This window comes from Oryzias melastigma, linkage group LG20 (assembly GCF_002922805.2).
Source record: "Oryzias melastigma strain HK-1 linkage group LG20, ASM292280v2, whole genome shotgun sequence".
Classification (NCBI taxonomy): Eukaryota; Metazoa; Chordata; class Actinopteri; order Beloniformes; family Adrianichthyidae; genus Oryzias; species Oryzias melastigma.
In genome coordinates, this window is record NC_050531.1 from 2349345 (window position 1) to 2375036 (window position 25692).

The following is a 25692-nucleotide window of genomic DNA, read 5'->3' on the forward strand; positions in this document are numbered from 1 at the left end:
CAATAAATATTATATCCTCTCCCATCATCAGAAGGGTGGAATAAAAATTCACATTCTATGTGGGGCGATCAGCGAGATTGAGAGAAAAAAATAAAAATATGCGTCTCTGATAGTGATTGGGGGCCGGGCCAAATGTAGAGGAGGGCCTCTGCTCTAAAGTAGGTTTCAAAGAAACCTGCAACCTATTGCTACACATGTAGCAATATTTATCTGCTAGCTAAGCGGCTAATGGAGCTCTGTCGCTGCTGTAAATACAGCTAGCTATGATGCTAACTGCTAATTAAAATGAATTAAAAACTACTACAGGTCCTCTACTAGGAAGCAGGTTTGGTTATTTGCTCCCTAAACACTTGTAGCATTGGAAGGCTAGCTAGTGGGCTAACTGGTGATTCAGGCTTCTGCTGGCCTGCAAGCACTGAGTTATGCTCTTTGATTTTATGAAAAAGTGTATTTGCATCCTCTACTGCTTCAATAATATGGAACAAATGTGGCTGCAGAAAACAAACTTTTCTTTAATGAATTTTTCATGAAATAGGTTTTTCCACAAAAAAAAGAAAAACTAAAGCAGGGCAAAAATAAATTTCAGTTCGTCACAATCAAACTTTTGGTGGAGATTCGAGATCCTGTGATAGTTTGGGCCTCTTAGAAATTCTTAAAACGTAAAAATAAATCATGTAAATAAGCAGAAAGATCTGAATAGAATTTAAAAAAGACAAAAGGTTTTACCAAGAATTCTTATTTTAAGAAAAACACTCAAATCACTGATTTAACTAAGATTATTTTTGCTCTTGAAAAACTTTCTTGATAAGATTTTTTTGAACATAAGTTTTTGTTGTCTTTTTATTTTCTTAGATTCTACTCTGCAGAAGTCAGCATCCCTGCAGCAGATCTCTCACCCAGGCCGGGGTAGGTGTAGTAGGGGTTGTAGGGCAGAGGCCACTGCAGAGTCTGCATGGGGAAGCACGGCTGCGACGACTGCACATAGAAGAAGGGTTTGTGGTGCTGCTGCTGCTGCTCCTCGGGTCGACCCGGTTCTGGGGGGGACCCGTGGGACTGCTTGGCTCCAAGCCCCTTGTTTGGACATTGTTGGCCCAGCGTGTAGGAATGCTTTAAGGTAGAGGAGACGGCTTCCATGTCTACGAAGAGAAGCTGAAGAAAAGCCGGGAAAGTCTTCAAGCTGAAATCCAAAGGTGTGGACTCACCTGTCAACTTCAGCTGATTGGCTGCTGTTCCTCCAGGTGATTGTCCAATTAGGCCTTAACGAGCTGGTCGGTCCTCCAGCAGGTGACCTGAAATAATTACTCTGATTGGCTCACATTTGGGTTTGTCCAGCTCTGGTCCCCTTTGACCTTCACCTGCAGCTGTTTCCAGCGTGCTTGTTTTCCACATACACGGCACTGACATGTTGTAATTGTCTGAACACACATGATCCAGGTGATCAGTCGTGAGCGGGGCTGGAACATGCAGACACACCGGCTCCTGAAGCCCAGGGCCCGTTCCAGGGAGCAGGTCATGTGACATAACCAGATCCGTTTGAGGGCGAATTCAAGGAAACTTTAGGTTCTAAACCCGAGGCATCTTTGAAGGTATAGAAGTAACCATAGCAACATACCCAGAGCATCACCCGCTCCAGGTAAATTTGATGGCGTGACCTTTTGACAAAGAACAAACAAGACCATTTTCATCATGAGAACACCACATGAAAACACCTTAATGTTTCTCAAGGGTCCTTAATTTGTTTGGATATCTTTAGTAACCGCATAGATCTAACAAGCCCCGCCCACTGATAGGAACACCTGTTTGATAAGATAGAATCACCAAGATTTGTTAAAGGGTTGACATGTAATGAAATAAAAGTAAAATGCTTTATTTGGTTAATCATTTAGTGCTTTACATAAATTCCTCTCCACATACGGTTCCACCTTCCGGAGGTTCTTCAGTGTTTGGCCTTTTGTTTTCTCCAGATCTTCAGCTGTATGAGGTTCATCTCCGTGAAGAAAAAAGACAGGACGGACAGGCGATGTGCATATTTGAATGGGGGGGGGGGCACCATGAGATGAGCCAGAGGCGAGGTCCACAGGCCAAGAAAAAGGAGCACAGACAATCCACCTGGAATCTGGAATGTCTCTCACTCTCTCAGAGGAGAGTGGGAAAGAGGTACAACCAGTGAACGGCACTGCACCAAACGGAACCATAGAGAACTGAAGGTAAGATAAAGAGTAGATAGAAATAGAGGACAGAACCACAGTGCATCATACTGTCCCCAGCTTCTAACTACTAGCAACTACTTGATATTGAAACTTAAATACGTTTATAGTAATATGGTAATAGTAACAATGATCTACATTTTTAGCATATCCATATTAATTTCATATCAATCTAAGCTACAGCAGCAGGGGGGGGGAATGACTCACCCTGGCTCAGTTTATGAAACAACTTTCTCTGCTTTTGAGAAGTTTATGGAACAAAAGATGGAGGTCATAATTTCTAACAAAGAACAGTTAGTGATCACAAAAGTGGGAGGAGTCAGCATCTCCTTTCCTGGAGGTCTTTTATGGTGCACGCATGAACCCAAAGACTGCAATGAACCCTTTGGTTGTCCCAATTCCTACTCCAGACCCACCACATGGTGTTGTGGTCCAATTTTAATAACATGTTAGTCTTTGATAGCTTAACAGTTTGCACTTCAAATTTTATTGAGCAGACAAAACATGAAGGTGAGGTCACAGTTTTTAATTTTCATGGGTCAAAGTAAATTTTCACATTTGTGTAGAAAGATTGTGGGTTTTTAGTAAAACAAAAAAAATCCAAAAGTAGGAGCTAAATAATTTCACACAAACGAGGAACTTTTATGGTTTTTAATTATCCATATCATCCGTGACGTTTGAGTCCTAATCTTCAGAAACTGATGGACTTTGATGTTCTGCTCTATTGAAAATCAGCTCAGAGATCATTCATCTCCATAATGATGCTCAGGAACATAATTCTAAGAAATACAGTTACATTTTTACTTTTAGATAAATTAAAGTCAGCTTTCAGGGTTCCCCCTCCTCATACTTACCTTTAATTGCTTCAAATAAAAACCAGATTTTTCCTAAAAAAAATACAACTGAGCAGCAGGAAGAAAAAATTAAAACTTCTTATTTTGCACACAGATTTGATTTTTGACCGTCTCCTCAAAAGGAGTGAATCATGTGAAGACGTCAGAACAAAGCGGCTTAAAGAATGACATTTTATTGGACTGACCCCAAACAGTGACACACCTTCCTCCCCCTGCAGCGCGAGCTCTCCGCCCGCCTGCGTCTGTGAAATCCATCCGTCTTTAAGTGCAGGGCAGCGTCACTGCAGACATATAACCAAACCACTCCTCCTGTGCATTTCACCTGGTGTTCAATTCTGCAACCATCCGTGATTATTTAAGCTTCTCGGGGGGACCTGAGGAGCAGAGAGGTCGTCAGCACAACTGGACGCGAGTGTTTGCAGAGACAGACCAACACCTACAGTTCAACTCCTCAAACGTCAGAAATGGCCGTCAGCATCTGGGTTCTGCTCGTCCTGCAGAGAGAAACGTGACTAAGAAAAACAAACCGATGGATCATCAATAAAAATGTTTTCTTCAATCTGTTGTGACAAAAGCTCAATTCCATCCTTCAGTCGGTTTTTGCTTTTTAAGATTTTCCCCTTAAGATTGTCTTTTACTTCAGCATTTTTTTTAAATTTTATATAAGTGTTGAAATTTAACAAATTTTGTATTTTTTCCATATAATTCTTAAAATATTTATGCACTTTCTGCAAATGATGCAAGTTTAAAGTCAAAACGTTTAGCATTTTTAAGAACATTAATGCTAATATTTTAGCAACATGCTAATATTTTTGGCCTTTTAGGCACCTAATGGGTTTTTGGGGGTTTGCATCAAGTTACACTAGTATTATATGTGTTAGCTTTTTTGGCTAATTTAGAATCCACTTTGATTTTTGGGCTAATTCTGAGTTTAAAAAAAGGTTGTTAAAATTACAACTTTAACAACCTTTTCTATTTTAGCAATGTGCTCAGTTTTTTGTTAATTTGGCATCTACTAAGCTTTTTTGGGCTAACTCAGAGTTAAGCTAATATTTTAGCAGCATATTAGCTAATTTGGCTAATTTGACATCTGAGGTTTTTTGGGCCAATTCTGAGTCAAGCTAATATTTTAGTAATGTGCCATCTTTTTGTGGCCAATTTGGCATCTAATGTGTTTTTTGGGCTCATTCTTAGTTAAGCTAGTGTTTTAGCTATATGTTAGCTTTTTTGACCTCTGGTTTGTTGGGACTTTTGATTTATTTCAGCAATGTGACGGCTTGTTTGGCTATTTTTGAGTTATGCTATTATTTCAGTAGTATGCTAGCTTTTTTGGCTATCATCTACTGTGGTTTTTGGGCTAAATCAGAGTTAAGCTACTATTTCAGCAACATTGTGATTTTTTTCATGAAATTCTTCAATTTTTTTTTTTTTTTGGCACTTTCTTTGGTATCAAAATGTTCAGCACATTCATGATATTTTATGATAAGTTTGTTTTAATGCCAGAAACGAAGGAAAGAAGCTGCATGATTCATTAAAAGCTGAATAAACTCTTTATTTTTAGTTAGCATGCAACTCAAACACTTAAAGTTTAAAGCTAATTACGTGTGATCTGTTTATTTGACTAATCGGAGAAAAAAAAACAAAAATCTGTTACTAGTCGACTATTGAAATAATTGCAGCAGCCCTACATTGGTCATTGGGAGCAACAGGTCACCTGGTCTCTGTGGAGGCGCCGCGTGTCTCCTCCTGGGAATCACTTCTTCCGCCCACTGATCCGCTGTGGTCCCAGCGTCTCTGCAGGGTCTGTCTGAGAGCAGATCCACACGTTCACCTCTCGGTTCTGACATGAGGAGTCAGAAGAACCCGTCTTACCCTGACACGTCCTGCACTGCAGCTTGCCGCCGTCCTGCTCCTCCGTTTCCGCCGCCGCCTCCTTTCGATCCTCCTGGTCCTGCTCTGCAGGTTCTGGCACCTCCTTGTAATGCCCCCTTTTATACCAAGACTTCAGGGCATGTCTTTGGGGGAGGATGTAAGATTTTCGGGGGGAAATGTGCTTCCTCACAACCACTCGGACCGGCTGCTCACAGCTTCTCCCGAACCTGCCTTCCTCCTCCTCTTCCTCCTCCGAGTCTCCAGCTTCGTCCCAGTAAATCTTAGAGGTTTTGCTCCTGCTTGAGCCTTTATTTAAACTTTTCCCACAGCAAGCACACATCACCCTCTTCACGTCAGGTAGCCACACCTCCTCGTTGCGGTGAGGTGATCCGCCCATGACCTCGGCGAGTCGCCTCCCGGCATACACGTGTTTGGGAAAGAGATCGACGTCCTCCAGATCTGTGGAGAACATCTCATCTCTGGAGGAAAGCTCATCCAACGACGGGCTGAGCACGCTCATGCGCTCGTGCGTCGCCTGCATGGAGAGGTAGTTGTAGTAGTAAGGGCCAGCTGGAGACAGAATGTGGCCGGCTCCAGCGCCGCCAGCAGCTCCAGGGGCCAAAACACAATCAAAGGGCAGTTTGAGGATCTGGCATCTGAGTTCATCGCCAGGATGCTCCGAGTCTGAAACCACCTCGCTGCTTTTAGATTCTTTGGAGCCAGACTGGCTGGAGGAGGTGGGGGGTGGCTGTGCAGGCTTTAGGGGTTTCTCAAGATCGCATCTGGGAACACTCGAGTCAGTCACCGAGATATTTGACTGGATATCTGTGACCTGTTCCTTCTCGAGAGAGAAGAAGTGTTCCTCTGCTGCTGGATGCCTGTGCTCACAGTCTTCATGGATGGAGGAGCTATCTATTGGCAGCTCCTCCTCCTCCAGTCCTCCTGACCAGCACGCCTGGGAGCTCCGAGTGTCCAAGACCGCCTGGCTGGACTCGCTGTCGTCCACAGCAACGCTGGATTCCCCGAAAGTCACGGTAGGAGACTCCAAACAGCATCCGTGAGCTTCTAAAGGCGTGCTGTGATCCTGCTCCTCCCTTTTCTTCTCTTCTCCTGGTGGAGACATACTGAAGGAGTGCGACGCCACGCCCGAGTCCAGCTCCCGGTCGCCACTCTGCAGCTCAGACACTCGAATCTTATCCAAGCATTCGATGAGTTTGGTGATGGCGTCGCTGGGATCCGTCTGAGCCTCTGAACAGGCCGTTTCCCTGCGCCTCGGAGGCTGGGCGTGGGGCTGCGGGCGAGGGACCTCACCCCAGGCAGGGGCGTGGAAGCGGGGCTCAAACACACGCCTGTAATCCATCGGATAAATTGGAGCGTGTGGTAAAACAAAGCCAGGATATGGCATGTAGGAGTACGGGGGCATGCAGGGACGACCAACATTAAAACCTAGAGGCAAATAAAAAGGACATTTCTCCAACAAATCTGTTCATTTCAGCAGGTTCAAAAGGTTTCTTACCTCCAGGCAGGCCGTACTGAGCGTATGGGTTGTTGAGCTGCAGGTGCTGGTACAGGTAATAAGGCTGGGATGGAGGCTGGACGAAGAAGAAGGGCCTGGACGGCTGGTTCCTCTGGCCTCCACTCCCAAATGAAGGGGCTTGCTTGCTTGAATCTGTTAAAAATTGCAAAAATATTTGAGAAAAACCATCAACTTTTTATCTAAATTTAATCTAAAGGAGAAGATTTACCGTCCATTTTCGTTCAGAAAAAAAAAAAATACACCTCAGCTCCTGAAGTCAGAGTCAAGCTTCTTTGCTCAGTTATTAGTTTGGGTTTTGTCTTTTAAAACATAATTTTCTCTTAAACCAGACAAAAGGAAGAACTCTTCATTCTGCGTCCGGACAACACTTTAGTCTGACTAAAGGAGTGCTGGCCCTCCAGTAATCAGACAAATATGAGGCAGCTGGGCTCTGCAGAGCCACGAATCAGCTCTGAGGACGCTTCTGCCAATGACAACACTACAGCCGATACATGTTTTACCATTGACTGTTAAATTAAAAGATATATATTTAAAAAAAAAGTTGTAAAACTAAAGTTACTAACAAATTATTCTAAAATGAACGGCGGTGCGGTTGCAGTGTACCACTTCGCCCAGCAGAGGTCGCTGTTTCCCTCCTTCAGGCTGGGTCACTGGGTTTGGGTGCATGCGCAGTATCCTCATTTGGCCCCTGGTCTCGGCGCTTCTCTGCTGTTCTTCTCCAAACGCCTAGTTCGGCCTGTGGACCGTCCTTGGCAGCTATCTGGGGATGCTGGAGTCCCTCTGACGGTTTGATGCCAGCCGGGACCCTCGGATGCGGCTCCCGGGAGCGGTTTTCCAGAGGAGCGGCTCCGTCAGGTCGCTAACCCGAGTTTGTTTTTCCGCTGCTAGCTTATGGTGATGGGGGTCCCAGCGTGACCGCAGCTTCCTTCTGCCGCCATTTCTCACGTCGGTTCGGTGAGTTTCTCCTCGGGGGTGTTTGATTTTAGAACCGTTATGTGTCTGCAACCCGGTACCGCGCCTGGGAACAGTGTGTGTTTGGTTTTGAGAGGAGGCTAACGCGGCTAGCGAGCATCGGCTAATTCAGCTAAACGTGCAGCTAAAGGATGAACAAAATGGATTTCACCCGCCGATATAATAATTTAAATGTATAAAAAGTAATTCTGAAAGATTTAAACTCGTTTCTTTTAGTTTTCTTAGGTTTTGAGAGGAGATCTGGCTTTAGTTTTGGGTGATGCTATAGCTTGCTGCTAGCTTAGCATCGTGAAAACTACGATCTCCCCTGAAAGCGCACAGACTCGGGGGTTCTAACTTGTTTTTTTCTATTACTTTGGTGCCGGTTTGGTTTTCTAAAGGGAGAAATAATGTTGTTAACACGAACACATAACGTAGCAAATTCCCACCCCGAAACGTCAGAGTTTTAGCCTCTATAACAAGGGGAAAGAACCCGCGGCCTGCGGAGGCTTTCGGGTAAAAACCTCCTCAGAGCTGCTCCTTTCAAAGAAGCTGCGGTTTGTTTAGTCTGAGCCTGCAGCATTAGCCCCCTTGCTGAAATGCTGGTTGTGTTTCCGCTTTTATTTACTCCGTTTTATCCTGATGTATGGAGTTTTTATTTATTTAATTTATAGTCAGATTCAGACTCTTGAACGCAACAGGATGGACTGGACCAGGGGTCTGCAACATGTGGCTTTTTATCTCTCCATGGTGGATCCTTGACCAAACATAAAATAAGTCATGGAGACTGCCGGAGTCAGCAGCTCCCTGTTAATGGCTGCCTAACCTAAACGATATATAGAAAACAAATAAACAAAGCCCGCAAACTAAGACTACCAAGGTCCAATCTCAAACTAAAATAACCAAACGCAGTAGTGTAAGACAAAAGGAGGAAAAGGTACAAAATGAATAAATAAAAGGAAAATAATGGCATTTTTTAAAATGAAGATTGCTTAATTTGCATTTATTTAATTTAGATTAAATTTGTAAATAGATGACTGAGGTGCACATAGATGATAAACTATGTAGGTTTTTACTTCCCTGTTTACCTAAAGATGTTTTGTTTGCTCAACTCTACCTCCAGAATGAGCAGATTTTATATGCAATATATTATGAATCAAAAGCCCATATTATCGTATGCTGATTAACATTGGTTACTAGACTTGTTTGGCATAAAACGTCTTTTATTTTGAAAATAAATTATTTGAGCTTCTGTCAAACGTAAAAAAAATCGAACTTTAAGAGATGCTAGGTTGTTTTTATATTTTTGCTTTTGTTCGTGCCAAAAAATAGACTTAGGATTAGGTTTTGATCAGTAGATCCAAATGGCTCTTTTACTGTGAAAGGTTGCCGACCCCTGGACTGTACCATGACAGCTCTTTCTGCTCTTCTGTTTTTGCAGCTCCCTGCATCAGTGTCCCCTGTTCCTGCGCTCCTCGCCTCCTGACTCAGATGATGGATGACAACTTTTCCAGCACCTCCTCCTCGGCTCAGTTTTCAGCTCATCTTCTACAAAAGGAGCAGCTATCAATTTTTCTGCGGAGAGGCTGAACGCTGCTGGGGGTGTTGAGGAATCTCCCCCACGTTCTAAATCTTTAAGGATAAAATAATTAGTCTTTTTTGATTTTCTTTTTTGGGGTTGGTCCGGTTCGACCGGCTGTTTTAGTTTTCAAAACTGGGGCGCAACTCATGGGATGCAACCATGTCGGATCTTAGCGAGCGCAGGCCGGTGAACGCGGACTACGCTGTCTCCCTGCTGGAGCAGCTGAAGTTCTTCTACGAGCAGAAGCTGCTAACCGACGTGGTGCTGCTGGTGGAGGGCACCGAGTTCCCCTGTCACAAGATGGTCCTGGCCACGTGTAGCTCCTATTTCAGGTGAGTGTTGTGGGGCCGGCGCTGCGGTGTGGAATAACACGTGCTTCGGCGGCGGCGGGGAGGGGGTCAGCGGCGCTCCTTTTCTCTAAAAGACCCCCCTCCCCAGCTGGACCTCACAGACGGGCTTTTGAATACACTTCCGACCGCTGTCCAACCCCACTTCCCTTTTGGCCACACACACATATTTTAAGACTGCCCCCCTCCACCCCCCGGGGGTTAGAGGTGTTGCGGCGCTTCCGCTAACTGCCCCCCCCCCCCTGCTTCTGTTTCATTTGCCTCCTCTCTGTGCATGCCTCAGAAGGAGGGGGGTGACAGCTTGTTGTAGGAGGAAGTCTGGTCACGTAGGGGTTGGTGTGTTCGGGGGGGGGGGTTGCATAAGACATCCTGAAACCCTGAGAGAATGTTTGACTCACAGAAATGAAGTTTATCTGAAGCATTTAAGCTACAAAAGATTCATTTCTGCATATTTATCGTCACGGCTGGAGGCTGAACCATCAACACACCTGTGGACAGGTGACTGAGCTGCTGTCTTTATTATTATCAGACAGAGGAGATGAAGAACATCAGGACTCCGTTTTTACTTTTATTGCATTTTTGTTTCTTGTTTAGGATTTTTCTAGACCACGTGTCAAAGTCAAGGCCCGGGGGCCGGATCCGGCCCTCCAGATCATTTTATTTTATTGTTATTAATGGCCCGGTGTTATCTTGAGCTTATTTTTAACTTGTATGATTTTGACCAAATATATTTTTATGGAGAGTAAAATATTCAAAGTAATTTAAGGTTTAAGTTGATTTATTCTGGAATAATATTCCTGCCTTTTTATTATTCATAATTATGTTAAAAAGTTTTAAAAATTGGCATTCTGCTAGCTTTTTGGACTATTTTGGCATTTTACAAAGATTTTTTAGGCTATTTGGAGTTTAGCTAATGTTTCAGCTACATTCTAGCTAGTTTGGCCAACCTACTTTTTTTTTTTTTTTCTGGGCCAATTTGGTATTTAGCTAATATTTTAGCATGCTATCAATTTCAGCATCTTTAGCGACCAAATTCAGCTTACAGCATTCACACTAGCATTATCACATGAAACGCAAGATATAGTTCATAGTTATTTTTAAAGTTTTAAAAATGTAGTTTTAGTGTTCTGTAAATGTTTATCCTGTTCGGCCCGCGGTCTAAGGTGCTTTTTGGATTTTGACCCGTTGTGTGATTGAATTTGACACCTTAGTGTTGCACAAAGAGGAAACACAAAATTCAAATTTTGAGGTTTTTTTAAAGGAAACAGCTGAGCTTTAGGTGTGAATCCATAGTGACTGTACGATTCTCTGGAGGCTCTCCGCTGCAGTGAGAAGGTTGGAGAGCGCCATATCTGTTGAGATTGTTTCATAGGAGCGATGGGAGGTAGAGACGATCATTGATGCTTCTGTCGGTTGTGTAACGACACCTCCAGTCCTGATGTCACTGTAGTCCGTCTGCCCCACAACCTGTCTAAGTTTGTGTTGAAACCGTATTGAGACCACAGGTGGTCCAGAGTCTGGTTCAGAGAACTGTGGATCTGCTTAATGTTGTAGTTCTCCAAAGATACGTCGGCGTCTTTACCTTCACCTCCATGTCTCTACTATTGACTGTACATGAGAACTGGACTGAGTGACTGTGACATCCTCCAAACATTCGCCATTTTTCTTTTCACAATATTAACTCTGCCATGTTGCATGTCTGAGCGCGGCTAGTCCATTTATAGTTTCAGTGGGAAGTCTGTTCAGCTGTATTTTAAAAAGATAACCATTCTAACAAGTAAGAAGCTGGACCCTTTATCTGTTTCAAAACACAAGAAGATAAATTTAAGTTTGTCATTGCACTCTCACTCATCCTCAAAGGAGACTTCTGCAACATTGAACAATGTAGATGTAAAACAAACCTTTATACGTACCCATCTTCATATAAAGTTGTTTATTTAGTCAGCAATGTATGTTAAGGTCGACCAAGCGTTAGCATTAGCCATCCTATGGGAAATTCCATTAAACGTTACCATCAATCTAGTTGACTTTAGGCTTTTGTGCTAAATCCATGTATAGTTTTCTAATCTGTTGATCTATTAAGCTTAAATTGATTCAAGTCGATTTTTTTTTTCAACCCAGCCCTAGCCCAGACCATGGCATCACCGCTACCGTGTCATGAGTTAGTCCCATGAAGCTTCTCCACTGTTCCAGGTTTTGTAAATCCAGATTCTGTTTGAAATTCCTTTTTCTAAATAACTGAGTAGAAGTTTCTGTTCAGGAGATGCTTATAAAAACCAACGATTAAGTTTGATTAAACTTCTTTTTGAACTGATGCTTCAGAGAAAACTCAACCGAAAGGTGGAGCACCTTCGTCTTTGTGAATGTCGTTGAGATATCTGAGCTTTGTGCATCTGTCATGCAGAATAAATTCAGCTTTTATCCTGAAAATGTCTGAAAACTTCAACACTTGTTTGTTAAACTGTATCAGAGAAGTTCTGGACCTTCAGAAGTTCTGACATCATCTGAGTTTATTTGATTAAACTCTTGATTCATGTTATGTTGTTCCAGCTGTAGATCTTCTACTGACCTGAAGAGTGTTCGATATGTGGTCTGCTTTGTGCTGTGACTAACCGGCGCTCACCTGTCCGTCTGTCCCACAGAGCGATGTTCATGAGTGGACTCAGCGAGAGCAAGCAGACGCACGTCAGCCTGAGGAACGTGGACCCGGCCACGCTGCAGATCATCATCACCTACGCCTACACGGGGAACCTGGCCATCAGCGACAGCACGGTGGAGCCGCTCTACGAGACGGCCTGCTTCCTGCAGGTGGAGGACGTCTTGCTGCAGTGTAGAGACTACCTGGTGAAGAAGATCAACGCGGAGAACTGCGTCCGCATGCTGAGTATCGGCGACCTCTTCAGCTGCAGCGAGCTGAAGCAGAGCGCCAAGCGCATGGTGGAGCACAAGTTCCCGGTGGTGTACCGGCAGGAGGCCTTCCTGCAGCTCTCCCACGAGCTCCTGATCGACGTGCTGAGCAGCGACAACCTGAACGTGGAGAAGGAGGAGGCGGTGCGCGAGGCCGCCATGCTGTGGCTGGAGTACAACATGGAGGCGCGCTCGCAGCACCTGTCCTCCGTGCTCAGCCAGATCCGCATCGACGCGCTGTCGGAGGTGACGCAGCGCGCCTGGTTCCAGGGTCTGCCCCCCAACGACAAGTCGGTGGTGGTGCAGGGCCTCTACAAGTCCATGCCCAAGTTCTTCAAGCCCCGCCTCGGCATGACCAAGGAGGAGATGCTCATCTTCATGGAGGCCATGTCTGAGGCGCAGGGCGACGGCTACGTCACCTCCACGTCCGCGCCCACCGCCATCGTGTGCTACAGCCCCCAAGCCGAGAAGGTGTACAAGCTCCACAACCCCCCCGGAGACCTGCAGAAGGTGGGGACGCTGGTGACCCCTGACAACGACGTGTACATCGCCGGCGGGCAGATCCCCCTGAAGAACGCCATCTCCAACCACGGCAAAGGCGGCCGGCTGCAGGCCGTCTTCCGCTCCGTCGACAGCTTCTTCTGGTTCGACGCCCAGCAGAACTCCTGGGTCCCCAAGACCCCCATGCTGTGCGCCCGCATCAAGCCCTCGCTGGTGTACTGCGAAGGCTGCATCTACGCCATCGGCGGCGACAGCGTGGGCGGGGAGCTGAACAAGCGCACGGTGGAGCGCTACGACTGCGAGAAGGACGAGTGGAGCATGATGAGCCCGCTGCCCTTCGCCTGGAACTGGAGCACGGCGGTGGTGGCGCACGGCTGCATCTACGTGATGACGCACGACCTGACGTACTGCTACTTCCCCCGCGCCGACACCTGGGTGGAGATGGCCATGCGCAAGACCAGCCGCTGCTTCGCCTCGGCCGCCGCCTTCGGCGACCTGGTCTTCTACATCGGCGGGCTGCACGTGGTCAGCAACTCCGGCGTCCGCATGCCCACCAGCACCATCGACGGCTCCTCCGTCACCGTGGAGATCTACGACGTCAACAAGAACGAGTGGCGCACCGCCGCCAACATCCCCGCCAAGCGCTACTCGGACCCGTGCGTGCGCGCCGTAGCGCTGCTCGGCTCGCTGTGCATCTTCATGCGTGAGACCCACATGAACGAGCGCGCCAAGTACGCCATCTACCAGTACGACGCGGAGCTGGACCGCTGGTTCCTGCGGCAGCCCGTGTCGGAGCGCGTGCTGTGGGACCTGGGCAAGGACTTCCGCTGCGCCGTGGGGAAGCTGTACCCCTCCTGCCTGGAGGAGTCGCCGTGGAAACCCCCCACCTGCCTCTTCTCCCCAGACGGGGCGGATGAGTTCGAGGTGGACGGGGAGCTGGTGACCTTCCCCCACGTATAGCCTCCCCCCTCCCCTTCACCTGACTGAACGAACCAGAGTCCAATATTAAAGGGGGCGGGGCTTCCTCTCCCCACGTGGTCAATAGCTTTGTGTTTGGGGGGTCTGTTGGTGAGAAGGATGCTGTACATAAAGACACCCCCCCCCCCCGGGAGTGTGGTCTGCTACACCAGGGGTCCCCAAACTACGGCCCGCGGGCCGGATCCGGCCCCTGAACAGTATCAGAGACGCAAGATTTGGTTGTTTTTTTCCCAAATCTGGCTTTTAGATTGTTTGCTAGCACTGTTAGCTTACAGAGAACTCTTTTTGGCGAAACACTGTTTTGCTAACAGTGTTTTTCTGTTAGAAAAACTAACAGAAAAACACTGTTCGCACTGTTAGCTGATTAAAAAAATGTACTTACAGTGTTTGGCTAACAGAGAAAACTTTTAGTCCTGTTAGCTAAGAGTTTTTTTCTGATATCAGAAAACACTGTTAGCTAACAGAAAACACTGTTAGCCAAAGAGTTTTTGGCTAACAAAACGGAAACACTTTTTCTGTTAGCCTTCAAACTGACTCCCGCCTCACATTAGTGAAGAAAAAAAATCAAGTGGCCCTTAAAAGAAAACGTTTGGGGACCCCTGCTCTACACTAACGTGGTGATGAAGAGCATGAGGAGGAGGAGGATGACATCTGACCCCCCCTTACTGGTAAAGAAATACTCTGCATCCGTGAGACGTAGCGCAGCTCCAAAAAAACTCTAATGGAATCACAAACTCATCCGGTCGCTGTTCGTCAAACTGCTTCTTCCAATAAAGGTTATTCAAACACGAGCTCCTCCTCATCTCCACATCCTGCAGAGTACTTCTTCACCGCTTCCTCTGGGGTGGTGGTGGGGTTTGAACCCCCGGCGGCTGCAGGTCCGGCCTCCCTCTCCGCCCCACCCGGCTCCATCTGCTCACAGGCTCATGCATTTTTATTTGTAAGCTGCTGAAATATAGAAATATCTATAAAATATCTATTTTCATATGTTTAAAGACAGCTGTTTAAGTGATGGGGGGACCAACTCGATTTTCTATTTGTTTTTTTTTATTTAACATCAGACTTTACTGTAGTGTGGTTGTTGGTTCCACCCCCTTCGCTTTTGTTTTCCTGGAGTGATTATCCATAAATACTGCTGCTGACCTCCACCCGGGGGTGTTGCTATGGAAACCAGCCCAGCAGGAGGACTGCTGTGTGGGGGGGGTTTCCTCTTACCTTTAAGAATACATGAGCACGGGTGCTTCATGATGAACCTTACGAGCATGTTTGGCTGCATTACTTTCCGTCAGCACTGTATTTTGAATGAACGTTAATTTATTAAAATACATACCAAACCTGCAGCTGTTTATGTCGATGCGTCCAAGGAAAACAGAAGATTGCTGAGATGGTTTATGTGGAGAGTTGGATCTGAAGCTACATTTTTATTTAAGATTTAGAGGGGAGTGGAAGAGAGGAACGACACGTGAATCACACTGCACCAAACAGAAGCACAGAGGACTAAATCGAATCAAGAACCAAATGAGAATAGAGAACAGAACCCCAAATCTAAAGTCTCATCAAAGCGATAAATAATCATTCAACAAATCTTTACATTAATAGCATCATGACGTAGTAAGTTAACATTTTTGTGTTAGCGCTCAACAATAAATGCATATCCTAGCTCACTCATTCACATAATCAGCACTATATCCTCAAATGACACGCCCACCTCTACAGTGAGAACAATCAATATTTTAAATAACGATTTTGGCATTAATACAGAATACTCTTTTTCTCTGGTTGGCCCATTAGAAGTCTCAGGAGCTCCCAGCTAATCAAAACTACCTGAAGAAAACAAATAAAGCCCACAAACTAAGACTACCAAGGTCCAACCCAAACTAAAATAACAAAACCCAGCAGTGTAAGACTGCACATCTCCCTCCAGAAGATCAACTGTATGGATTACGGAGAGCCAACAGGGCTGGTATGGAAAAGTGAGGGCGCCCTTCATCACAACATCATCACAACGTGCACCAAGATTCACCTGTTCAGCTCAAATATCCGTGATGTACAGAACTAACAACCAAAACATCGACAGATCAAAGCATAGACAGTTTAACAGCTGAGTTTCCATCCACTCTTAGGTCAGATCAGAAACATTTGGAATCAGAATAAGAAATACTAGAGTTAGATAGGGCAGGGCTACAAGCAGGCCCACATCATGATTCTGCCTCCACAGGATGCTCTGATGCTCGTATGACTCGACCGTCTGAACATAAAATGAACCCAAAACACAGAAAAAGGAGAGAAATGTTCATAAAAGTGCATTTATTTATTGATTTATGAACCGTCATACAGCATCGTAACACCAGAGCCATAATATACGATAAAATACCACTTCATTAAAAGTATCTGTCAGGAAAAATATCCGTACATTCAGACTTTAAATACAAAATAAAAAGATCTCAGGATAAAAAAAACTAAAACCTCTTTCAACACCAAAGACGAGGACAACAGTAAAAGCAGGAAGAAGTCGACAAAGAGCACTTTGCTTGGTGGGCGGAGCTCCTAAGAACACCTGAAAGGTCCAGGTGGACTGGGAGGTCCACCTTTAGAGTCAAACGTTCCTGAACGCACCACGGCGTCCAACACAGGCTGAGAGGAATCATCGGCTTTGAGGCAGGAGCTTCTGTTCCTGTATGGGGCGGGGCATAAGGAGGCTGCTACAGCTGGGTCCAGTTCGAAGATTGAAGGGTGGGGTGGGGGTGGGGGGCATGGTTTCTCATGGTTTCGTCTCAGTGTTGGGTTCAGAAACTTCTGGTCCGGTCGCCAGCGCCGGATGGGCCAGTGTGGAAAACCAGGAGGACATGGCAGACTTGGCGCTGTTCAAAGCTCCGCCCACCGTATGACCCGGGGGGGGGGGCATCCAGAAAGGGGCATTAAAAATGGCAGACAGAAAGATTCACAATAGTAGAACAAACAAACACGTGAATCTGTGAAAGTCGGATTTGGGGTTCAGGGGGCGGAGTCTTACCCACTGCCTTCCCGGTCTGGACCATGCTGCGGCTCGTGGTCATCATGGCGTTCCCCAACTTCTTACCTCTCTCACTGTTCTGGACAGAGCTGCAGGCAGAGAATAGAAAATAATGCAAATATTCAGAAATTGATAGTTAAAAACTCTGAAAGTGAACTGAAATATTAGCTAAATGCCAAATTACCATAAAAAAACAAAAATATAAAAACGTTGGTTAGCCAAAACAGAATATCTAAACTTTAAAATATCCCAAAACCTGGAAAAAGCCAAAATAGTTAGCATGTAAATATTAGCCTAACTCCAAAACAGCCGAAAAAAATAAAGAAAAAGTCTAATTTAGCCAAAACAGCTAGCATGTAGCTGAAATATTAGCAAGACTCCAAAACAGTCTAAAAAACAAACAAAAAAAAACTAAATTAACAGATAGCATGTAAATATTAGCCTAATTTCAAAATAGTCTAAAAACTATTTTAAAAAAGCCTAAATTAGCTAAAACAGCTAGCATGTAGCTGAAAATTTTAGCCGAAATCCAAAATAGCCTAAAAACTGAATAAAAATCCTAAATTACTCAAAACAGCTAGTTGAATGTCAATTTTTAAAAAAATTTTAAAACCGTAATTTTTAAACATTATTCATAAAAATGCATAAATATTATTTCAGAATAAATCAACTCGTCAGTATCTGCAGTTCTCATACTGACCACTAGATGGAGACAACTAGCATGTTTTCTTTCCTCAGCTTTTTGAGGTGAACAGGTCCTTCCTGTAACTCCTGTCTAACAGCTGCTGTACTGGAATTTCCCTCACACTGGACGGTCTGTGAAGTGCACACTGGATGCTTACTGTGAGAGGCGGAGCTTCACATCGGCCACGCTGTATTGACCGTGGAACGGATGACTGGAATGTAAACAGAAAACAGGAATCCAACTAGAATTCTTTTAAACAAAACTCAAATGAATTGGTGAATTACTTCAACAGAGAAGTTGAATGTTTTGCCAGAGGGCGGAGCCTCGACCTACCCAGGTGTGATGCTGGACATGGCGACGTGCTTGTTGCTGGACCAAACCCTGAAGCTGTGCGTGATCTTCCACGCTGTGATGAAAGGAACTCCGAAGTCGGCCAGCAGCCGGTCGCTGTCTGGAGGGGGCAGAGAACAGGGTCAACCCCCCCCTCATGAAATGACGTGTGGTCGCTCCGCCGAGCTCCTACCTGGCTGCAGCGTGGACGACAGTAAGGAGTGCAGGTACAGGGTGAACTGCGCCCGGATCCACTCATCTCCCCCCTCCCAGCCCGTCCCGTCCAGGAACACGTCGTCCCGGTTGTCCGTCACGTGTTTGACCAGGTAGTCGGCGAAACGCAGGTCCGCCGTGGTCAGGCTCAGCGTCTTCCTGAGCTCGGGATCCTGGATCTGGATCTGAGCCTCCTCCACCTGTGGTGGCGGCGGCAGTGCGTTCAGAGAGCGTCCTCCGACTGGCGGTTGGGAGGGGGGCGGGACTTACTTCAATGACGGCGTCGCTGAGGTGCCTCTGCTGACGAAACAGGATGTTGGTCGCCCCGGCAACAAAGCCTCGCACGGCCACGTCTGACAGGAGGTGATGCTGCTGCAGCGCCATGTAGGGCAGGCACAGGTAACCCTGGCAACAAGACAGTTGCTGAAAGCCACGCCCCCAACCCACCCTAAGAGAGAGGGAAGCGCCGTTACCTTAGTGAAGATGGCGAGCGGCAGTCCGTACTGATCCTCCTCCAGGCCGGACACCAGCCCCTGGGTGACCCCCCCCTGACCGGTGACCGCCTGCGGCTGTACGGTGATGGGAACACCTGGCTGCGAGTCGAAGGTGTCCAGGAGCTCCTCCTCTTTCTCAGGTGACTCTTTGGGACCGCCTTCCTCCAACACGCCCGGGTCCAGAGTCTCCCAGTCGCTTTCCGAGGACACCGGAGAAGCGGACACCGGAGAGGAGGACGCCGGCGGTTTGAGGAGGTGGTTTCCCTCCGTGCTGTTACCGGAGTCTCCTGCAGGGGGCGCCGTTCCCTCCAGGTTCGGATCAGCAACATCAGAGACGGACACGGACACAAACTCCTCCCCTCCGGAGACGCTCTCCTTCAGCGGCAGCTCCTCCGACACGCTGCTCCGGGGCTTGTAGTGGGAGGAGTCCACCAGGCCGTGCTCCATCATCCCTGCAGGGAAACGGCGAGATCAAACCGGACCGTCTGCACGCCGGCGAGCTCCTACAGCGGCACTCACCGGGAAACAGCGACAGAACCGTCATGAGAGCTCCCACCAGCCTGCTGACCGGAGAAATGTAGAACAGGACCTGCAGGCAAACATCAGGGATTCAAAGCCACAACTTCAGCAGGAAAAGGTTCTGCAGATCTCACCTTCTTCTCCAGCAGGATGAGCTTGAAGAGGATGAGAACCTGAGAGCAGAGTCACAAACAGAGAAGAAGTCTGCAGCGCATGTCAGTCATAGAGCTGCCACGATGAGTCAGCTAATCGACTGTTAAAATGGTCGACAATGAATTTAATAGTTGATTAGACGTTACTTATAATATATGGAGTCAGAGTGTAGTAAAATTAAGTTATAATGGCATTCTGCTAGATTTGTGCACTATTTTGGCTAATAATAAGGTTTTTAGGCTAATTTGGAGCTTGGCTAATATTTCTACATGCTAGCTATTTTGGCTAATTTAGTTTGTTTGTTTTTTAAGGCTATTTTGGAGTTTAGCTAATATTTCATCTACATGCTATCTATAACGGCTAATTTAGGCTTTTTTAGGCTAATTCGGAATTTAGCTAATATTTCAGCTACGTGCTAGGTATTTTGGCTAATTTAGGCTTTTTTCAGGTTTTTAAGCTAATTTAGGGATTAGCTAATATTTCAGACACATGCCCGCTATTTTGGCTAATTTCGTTTTTTTGTTTGTTTGGAGTTTAGCTAATATTACAGCTACATGCTAGCTATCAAGGGTAATTCAGGCTTTTCTTTAGGCTAATTTGGAATTTAGCTAATATTCCAGCTGCATGCTAGGTATTTCGGCTAATTTAGTGTTTTTAATTTGGAGTTTAGCTAAAATTTCAACAGTATGCTAGCTGTTTTCAAGCTTTTGTTTAGTTTTTATGCTAATTTGGAGTTCAGCTAATATTTTAGCTGCATGCTAGCTATTTTGGCTAATTTGTACTTTTTTCAGTTTTTAAGGCTAATTTGGCATTTAAGTAATTTTTTAGCTGCTATCAGCTTCAGTGTTTTTAGCTGTCAGCACTAGCATCTTCAGTGGCCAAATTCAGCTTACAGCATTCACACTAGCATCATCACAGGTAATGTTATATATCTATTTTTTAGTTAGTTTAAAGTCAATGATGGTTAAGACGTGTGCTGTCTGACCTTGTGTCGGAAGTGCAGGATCAGGTCTCTGGCTGATAATCCTGAGAGCAGACAGAATCATCACCACATGTTCTTCACGGAGCGGCAGGACCGTCACATGACAAGAACAAGTTCAGGAAGGACGGTCTGACGTACCGAGGTAAACCTGAGAGCCGTCCAGGGCGGAGCCTCCCAGAGAGCCGTTCATGTGATCGTAGAGCTCCTGCAGAGGAGAGAGGAGGTGAGATGAACAGACGGCGAGCCGAACCCCTCCTCGGCCCGTTCTCCACCCACCTTCAGGATGGAGATCTGAGAGAAGTCTTTCTCCTCGAAGTAGGCGTGCGTGATCAGCTGCAGCTTTGCTTGAAGGAGACCGTAAAGAGGCTGCAGACAGAAGAACCCGTCACCCACAAACCAGAACCTCCACGACTGGAGGACACGGTCGGTCGCCATGACGACCAAGGAGGACCACCAGACTCTTAAACCTGATTCAGATTTTTACAAACCTTTTAACTAGTTTTAAAATAAAGTTCACGATAAAATACAGACAGAATTTAGTTCCAACAGCCACTGATACATAAACTGCTTCTTCTTTAATGGGGGGGGGGACTCACCACTCTGCTGAGAACGCAAACGCTCTTCTGAACCGTCTCCCTGGTGACGTCTGCCTGGCGGACCTTAAGGGCCTACAGAGAGAAGATTTTTTAAAGCATTTCATTGTTTTTTTTCTCTCATGAAAGCAAATAATCAAATTTAATGTCAATATGAGAACTATTTTACTTTATTTTATGAATGTAATCCTCCTTTGAATAATTATAAATCTAGAAAATGACCTTAGCTTCTATCTGGCGATAACAGGAAACTCCATACACGCACTTCCCGTCTCCGGAGAGGGGGGGCAGATGGAAAAACACAGTGTCTGCAGATCAACGAGAAGCATCGGGGTTAATGTTCCGCAGACATCTCCTTCAGGATGGGACGGGTCCTGCAGAGGTCTACAGGTTCTGCTGCTGAACCTGAAGCTGAAGGCTGCAAATAAAGCAGGTGAAGGCTGCAAAAACTGCAGGCAAAGGCTGCAAAAACTGCGACTAAAGGTTGCAAAAGAAGCAGATAAAGGCTGCAAAAGTAGCAGGGCAAAGCTACAAAAACAGCAGGTGAAGGATGCAAGAACTGCAGCCTACCTCATGAAAACGGTTGTGCAATTTGTGTTGGACATACAAACTTTTAGTAAAAATACATTTAATTCCAATTAACTAAAATAGTTTTCATAAAGGTCATGAACATTCTCTGGTTTGAGATGTTTTCCTCTCAGAAACTGTCCGCTGGACAGTAAGCAAAGAGGAATCTACAGGATTCATGAGACTCGGGCTGAAGGAGACCGCCTCCACATGCTGTCAGCATAGGAACTTCTCCTCCCCTGCTCTGACATCAGCTGACAGGACAAAAATTCTGGCCAGCCTGCTGCACTTTGGCTCTGTTGTCAGGACAGTCAGTCATGCGACCCTTCAGAGTCACATGACCGCAGGAGAAGGGGAGCTGACTGTCACCTGTGATGGCCCAGCGCTCTGATCCTTCAGGATTCAGACGGCAGACCGATGCACACTCAGATGTTTAACTAGTAAAGAGGGCTTTAAAACAGTGCAGGCGGCGTACCCTCCTGGTAGTTGTGCGCCCCGTCAGGCAGAGCCAGGAACGGGAGGTACCTCCACTCCTCCGGCAGCAGGCTGCTGTCGTGGCCTTCATCCGGCATCAGAGGCGGGTACGAAAACTCCACCTGAAGGCGGAAGAAAGAGTGGAAGTTCAGGCCCCACAAAGGACAGGTACGAGGGTGGGAGTGTGATGATATGGGCCGGTACTGAACATCGAGGAAGCCAGACCACCTTTATGAAGCAGAAAGATTAGCTTCACATCTTTAAAGAAGAGGCTGAACATCTTCCTGAACCCGGAGGATCAGTTTGCATACAGAGTCCGTGTCCACAAATTCAGTCTAAGGAAATAATTTTCTGAAGAAGGAAATCAAGGAAAAAGAGCTGATCAGGAATGTGGAAGAACCTGAAGGCAGAACAGCTTCAGGTTAATTCTTCAGATTATTCAGTGAGATGGAGATGGGTTTTTTTTGTTCCTTCTTCTTATCCAAACTCTGGATTATTGACAGTTTTCCCAGTTCTTGAGGGCCCGTCTGCCAACGGACCAAACCCCACTATTACCACCTATGTTCACATTTCCCTCCAGGTAAATTTAGAGAGAAAAAGCAGTGAATCTCCTCTGATAAAGCTCCGACCTGCAGGTCAAAAGAGGCTGATCAGAAAAAATTAATTAAAGAAATAAAAAAAGAAGTATAAAACACATATTTTAATCTATTTTTAAGTGTTCCTTGTGGTCTTTGAATTATGATCGGGAGTGTCAAACTCAATCACACAAGGGGCCAAAATCCAAAACACAACTTGGGTCGCAGGCCGAACAGGACAAACATTTATTATACACTAAAACTAACATTTGAAAACTTTAAAACTGTAACTTTTTAACATAATCATGAACTAGATATATAGCATTACCCGTGATAATGCTAGTGTGAATGCTGTAAGCTGAATCTGGTCGCTGAAGATGCTGAAATTGATAGCTAAAAACACTGAAGTATTAGCTAGATTTCAGATTAGCATAAAAACCTGAAAAAAAACTTAGGTTCGCCGAAACAGCTAGTATGTAGCTGAAAAATAGCTAAACTTGAAAATATCCTAAAAAAATAAAAATAAAAGCCTAAATTAGCCAAAAATAGCTAGCATGTATCTGAAATATTAGCTAACCACCAAAAAAGCCCCCAAAAGCTAGCAGAATGACAATTCCTAAACTTTAAAACCATAACTTTTAAACATAATTATGAATAACAAAAAGGCAGTTACATTATTCCAGAATAAATCAACTTAAACCTTAAATAACAATATTTTACTCTCCATAAAAATATATTTTGTCAAAATTATACTAGTTAGAAAAGAGCTCAAGATAACATCGGTCATTAGTACCAATAAAATAAAATTATTTGGAGGGCCGGATAGAATTTCCCGGAGGGCCGGATCTGGCCCCCGGGGCTTGACTTTGACATGCTCTCCCACTAGCTTACAGCCCCTCACACCCCCAACCTAACATTAGCAGTACAACAAAAATGGCAGCAATATCGGAGATATCCATCTTAGATCCAGATTCCAGCTCAGACGAGGAAAACAAAGACGTTCATGGATCTGTTAGTCTGCATCAGAACGGGGCGGAGTGTGGAGCTTGTGCTTGTGCTCCCTTCGAGGGTATTTTCAACGTCAAAATTAGAATCTTTTTCAAACAATTTTTAGTCTGTTCTTGATTCACAACGATTTGAGAAAAAAAAATTCTCAGAAATGCAATTTAAAGTGTAATTTTCTTTATAAATGTCTTCCATCATCAGGAAAATGCCACAAAAACATGTTAAAACCCAATTTTCATCAGAGTGGGTCTAAAGAAATTGTCCACATCTCAGAGGATGGAGCCTTTTTAAAGAATGCTTAGATTTGGTTCTAAAGAGTGAAAGACGGTCGATTAAAGCGTCTTAGAAGTGTCAGGATGGTGAGCCCGTCTCCACTGCTTCTGCTCCAGGAAAGCCAGCTGAGATTAACCTGCTGGTCCTGAATGCCACACACCCAACAAGCGTGACTCACTCGTCTTCAGGGCGAGGCGCCGCCTCACGAGCGTTTGGTCTGCAGGTACAGCCTGGACTATTCTTTTACGCTTCTAGAAGAATTTTGTCATTAAATATTCACAAAGAAAACCTCACGTTTTGTATAAACACAGAAGAAACACAAACTATTACTACGAAGCACGGCAGTGGAAGTGTGATGATGTGATCCAGAACACTCTACTTTACATGTTCCTGAGTGAGACCATCAGAAGAGAACTGTCCATTTGCAAGCTGCCGTGTGGAGGGAGGGGGGAAAGGAGAGCCGTGAACCCCACCTGGCAGACTCAGAGGAGGAGATCGCTAACCGCTATCAGATAACCTCCACACAGATGGAGGGCTTTGTGAGGCTGCAGGCAGACGGACGGTAAAAGCTGCTTTTTGGGGGACACAGATGGAGAGTTCTGGGCGGGGGGCACCTGCAGCAATAAAGGCACGAATCTAACCGAAGCTCACAGCTGTTTCTGTCAGAGTGTGCAGATGCAACACTGTTTAGTTGAAAATCAGTCTGACATGTGTGATCTTAAGGATTTCCAGGATAAACAAACAAATACAAGTGATCTGCATGAATAAATTTACATCATAAAGCAGAAATTATTATATTTTATGTTGCAGCAACTTTAGATTTAAATCCAGTGAAGTTTCAGGAAAGCAAAGAAATGTAGAATATCTATTTTATTGCAGGTTTTCCCTGAAAAGGAGTGAATGTTACACTCAAAACCTCCCTTTAAATGCTGTTTATCGCTGTGTTTACACTCAACATTTCACATCAACCCTCTGCATGATCAATAGGAATGGATCCTGCTTTCAAACACAAATCAGGAATGAAGAAATAAAAATATGAATCACTAAATGGGTTAAAGATGTAGGTTCAGCATCACAGATGCTGGGGTTCTGGTTCGGGTTCCAGCAGAGGAGACACAACAGAGCAATAAAACCTTTTGTTGTTTTATTTTGCAGCTTAAGTCCATCAAATTTGACGCGTTTTAGTGTTTTTATCTCAGAAAACTAGCATAACAAACGTGATTATTGGGTATCAAGTGTCGCAGAACATTCAGAAGCAGGATTTTAGCAGAAATTATGACCCAGTTACGATCAGGAACATGAATTAATATCAATTTATATCAAACAGTAACTAATCAATAACAATAACCCCCCAGAAAGAAGCGGGAACCGTGTTTCTGACAGTTAGCCGTTAGCTCGGCTAGCATCTCTCCTCCGTACCTGGCATCCCTTTTTGTGGTGAAATCCGACCACGACAATGTGCAGAACCGGACCTTTGCCCTCGTCTCTCCCGTGACTCTCCATCCGCCTGCCGGACCAACGACACCGCCGAAAGAGAGCCGAGTTCCAGGACTGACGCCGGGTCCAACAGCAGCAGCAGCAGCCGAGCCCCCGACAGAACTACCGCACTGACCCGGAGGTTCGGGGGCGGGGCTAAAGGCTTCCCCGCGGCGCACTTCCGTGTTTGTGTAGACGATAGATCTCCAGCCGTTCACTTCAAAATGTGTCGATTTAAACGCTCGTCCATATATTTCTAATGAATAATTTACGTTTAAAAACACTATATACTAATTTAAATAATTATGCAGAAGGAAACTGGACACGTCATCCCTGTAAACACAATAATCATTACGTCATTGCGGTTGTTCTTGACTAGTTCACTGATTTAAGACTAATTTGGCTTATAATATTAGTGATGACATAATACTATTATATAATGTAAGACAATAATCTAAATAAAGCAAGTTTACCTGATGTTGATGTAACATTAAAAATACCCGGAGCTGGACAAAGACTGACATCACTCAAGGAAAGATTAATGCAAATATATTACAATTTTAATAACTTTTTTTATTTTTTATTAATACACATGTTTATATTG

General features: G+C 45.2%; 4 protein-coding genes across 7 annotated transcripts in view; 1 reads left to right on the forward strand and 3 right to left on the reverse strand.

Annotated features, from left to right (window-relative positions):
* The window catches only part of LOC112151034, a 6232-nt gene extending 4999 nt beyond the window's left edge, over positions 1-1233 (reverse strand). For both annotated transcript variants that reach the window (XM_024279644.2, XM_024279642.2), the window contains exon 1: positions 897-1233. In XM_024279644.2, coding sequence (XP_024135412.1) covers positions 897-1134 — 238 coding nt within the window. In that variant the 5' untranslated portion in view covers positions 1135-1233. The remainder of the gene's footprint in view (positions 1-896) is intronic.
* Positions 1234-3215: 1982 nt separating this feature from the next.
* On the reverse strand, positions 3216-6890 carry buc (bucky ball). The gene is made up of 6 exons (XM_024279955.2): positions 6679-6890; positions 6450-6602; positions 4934-6379; positions 4776-4868; positions 3502-3555; positions 3216-3435 (listed from the first exon to the last, which is right to left on the reverse strand). Exons 1-5 carry the CDS (start codon positions 6683-6685, stop codon positions 3533-3535), a joined length of 1722 nt encoding a protein of 573 aa, XP_024135723.1. The 5' UTR covers positions 6686-6890; the 3' UTR covers positions 3216-3435; positions 3502-3532.
* Positions 6891-7019: 129 nt separating this feature from the next.
* kbtbd2 (kelch repeat and BTB (POZ) domain containing 2) lies at positions 7020-15074 on the forward strand. 3 transcript variants are annotated; one of them, XM_024279953.2, is made up of 3 exons: positions 7020-7424; positions 8863-9335; positions 11993-15074. In XM_024279953.2, the coding sequence occupies exons 2-3, from the start codon at positions 9163-9165 to the stop codon at positions 13716-13718; spliced, it is 1899 nt and encodes a 632-aa protein (XP_024135721.1). In that variant the 5' UTR covers positions 7020-7424; positions 8863-9162; the 3' UTR covers positions 13719-15074. The 3 variants fall into 3 exon arrangements, with proteins under 3 accessions (XP_024135721.1, XP_036073236.1, XP_036073237.1); XM_036217343.1 differs by having other exon boundaries at positions 7020-7338; XM_036217344.1 differs by having other exon boundaries at positions 7020-7325.
* Positions 15075-16028: 954 nt separating this feature from the next.
* On the reverse strand, positions 16029-25285 carry avl9 (AVL9 homolog (S. cerevisiase)). Its single transcript, XM_024279954.2, has 16 exons — positions 25032-25285; positions 21761-21881; positions 20941-21026; positions 20722-20793; positions 20402-20491; positions 20264-20330; positions 20129-20169; positions 19125-19163; positions 18991-19060; positions 18451-18923; positions 18248-18382; positions 17958-18177; positions 17768-17885; positions 17592-17645; positions 16750-16838; positions 16029-16625 (listed from the first exon to the last, which is right to left on the reverse strand). Exons 1-16 carry the CDS (start codon positions 25113-25115, stop codon positions 16498-16500), a joined length of 1887 nt encoding a protein of 628 aa, XP_024135722.1. The 5' UTR covers positions 25116-25285; the 3' UTR covers positions 16029-16497.
* Between the last annotated feature and the right edge of the window lie 407 nt (positions 25286-25692).

Excerpts from the sequence above, each read along its gene's own strand:
- buc (XM_024279955.2), bottom strand. Across the intron at positions 6,380-6,449 it reads TCAGTACGGCCTGCCTGGAG|GTTTTAATGTTGGTCGTCCC; the intron begins GTAAGAAACCTT and ends ATTTGCCTCTAG. Across the intron at positions 3,556-4,775 it reads GGCGCCTCCACAGAGACCAG|GACGAGCAGAACCCAGATGC; the intron begins GTGACCTGTTGC and ends TTCTCTCTGCAG.
- avl9 (XM_024279954.2), bottom strand. The coding sequence starts at position 25,115 with ATGGAGAGTCACGGGAGAGACGAGGGCAAAGGTCCGGTTCTGCACATT. Across the intron at positions 20,794-20,940 it reads ATCGCCAGATAGAAGCTAAG|GCCCTTAAGGTCCGCCAGGC; the intron begins GTCATTTTCTAG and ends TTCTCTCTGTAG. Across the intron at positions 20,170-20,263 it reads CGGCTCTCAGGTTTACCTCG|GATTATCAGCCAGAGACCTG; the intron begins GTACGTCAGACC and ends GTCTGCTCTCAG.
- kbtbd2 (XM_024279953.2), top strand. The coding sequence starts at position 9,163 with ATGTCGGATCTTAGCGAGCGCAGGCCGGTGAACGCGGACTACGCTGTC. Across the intron at positions 9,336-11,992 it reads ACGTGTAGCTCCTATTTCAG|AGCGATGTTCATGAGTGGAC; the intron begins GTGAGTGTTGTG and ends TCTGTCCCACAG.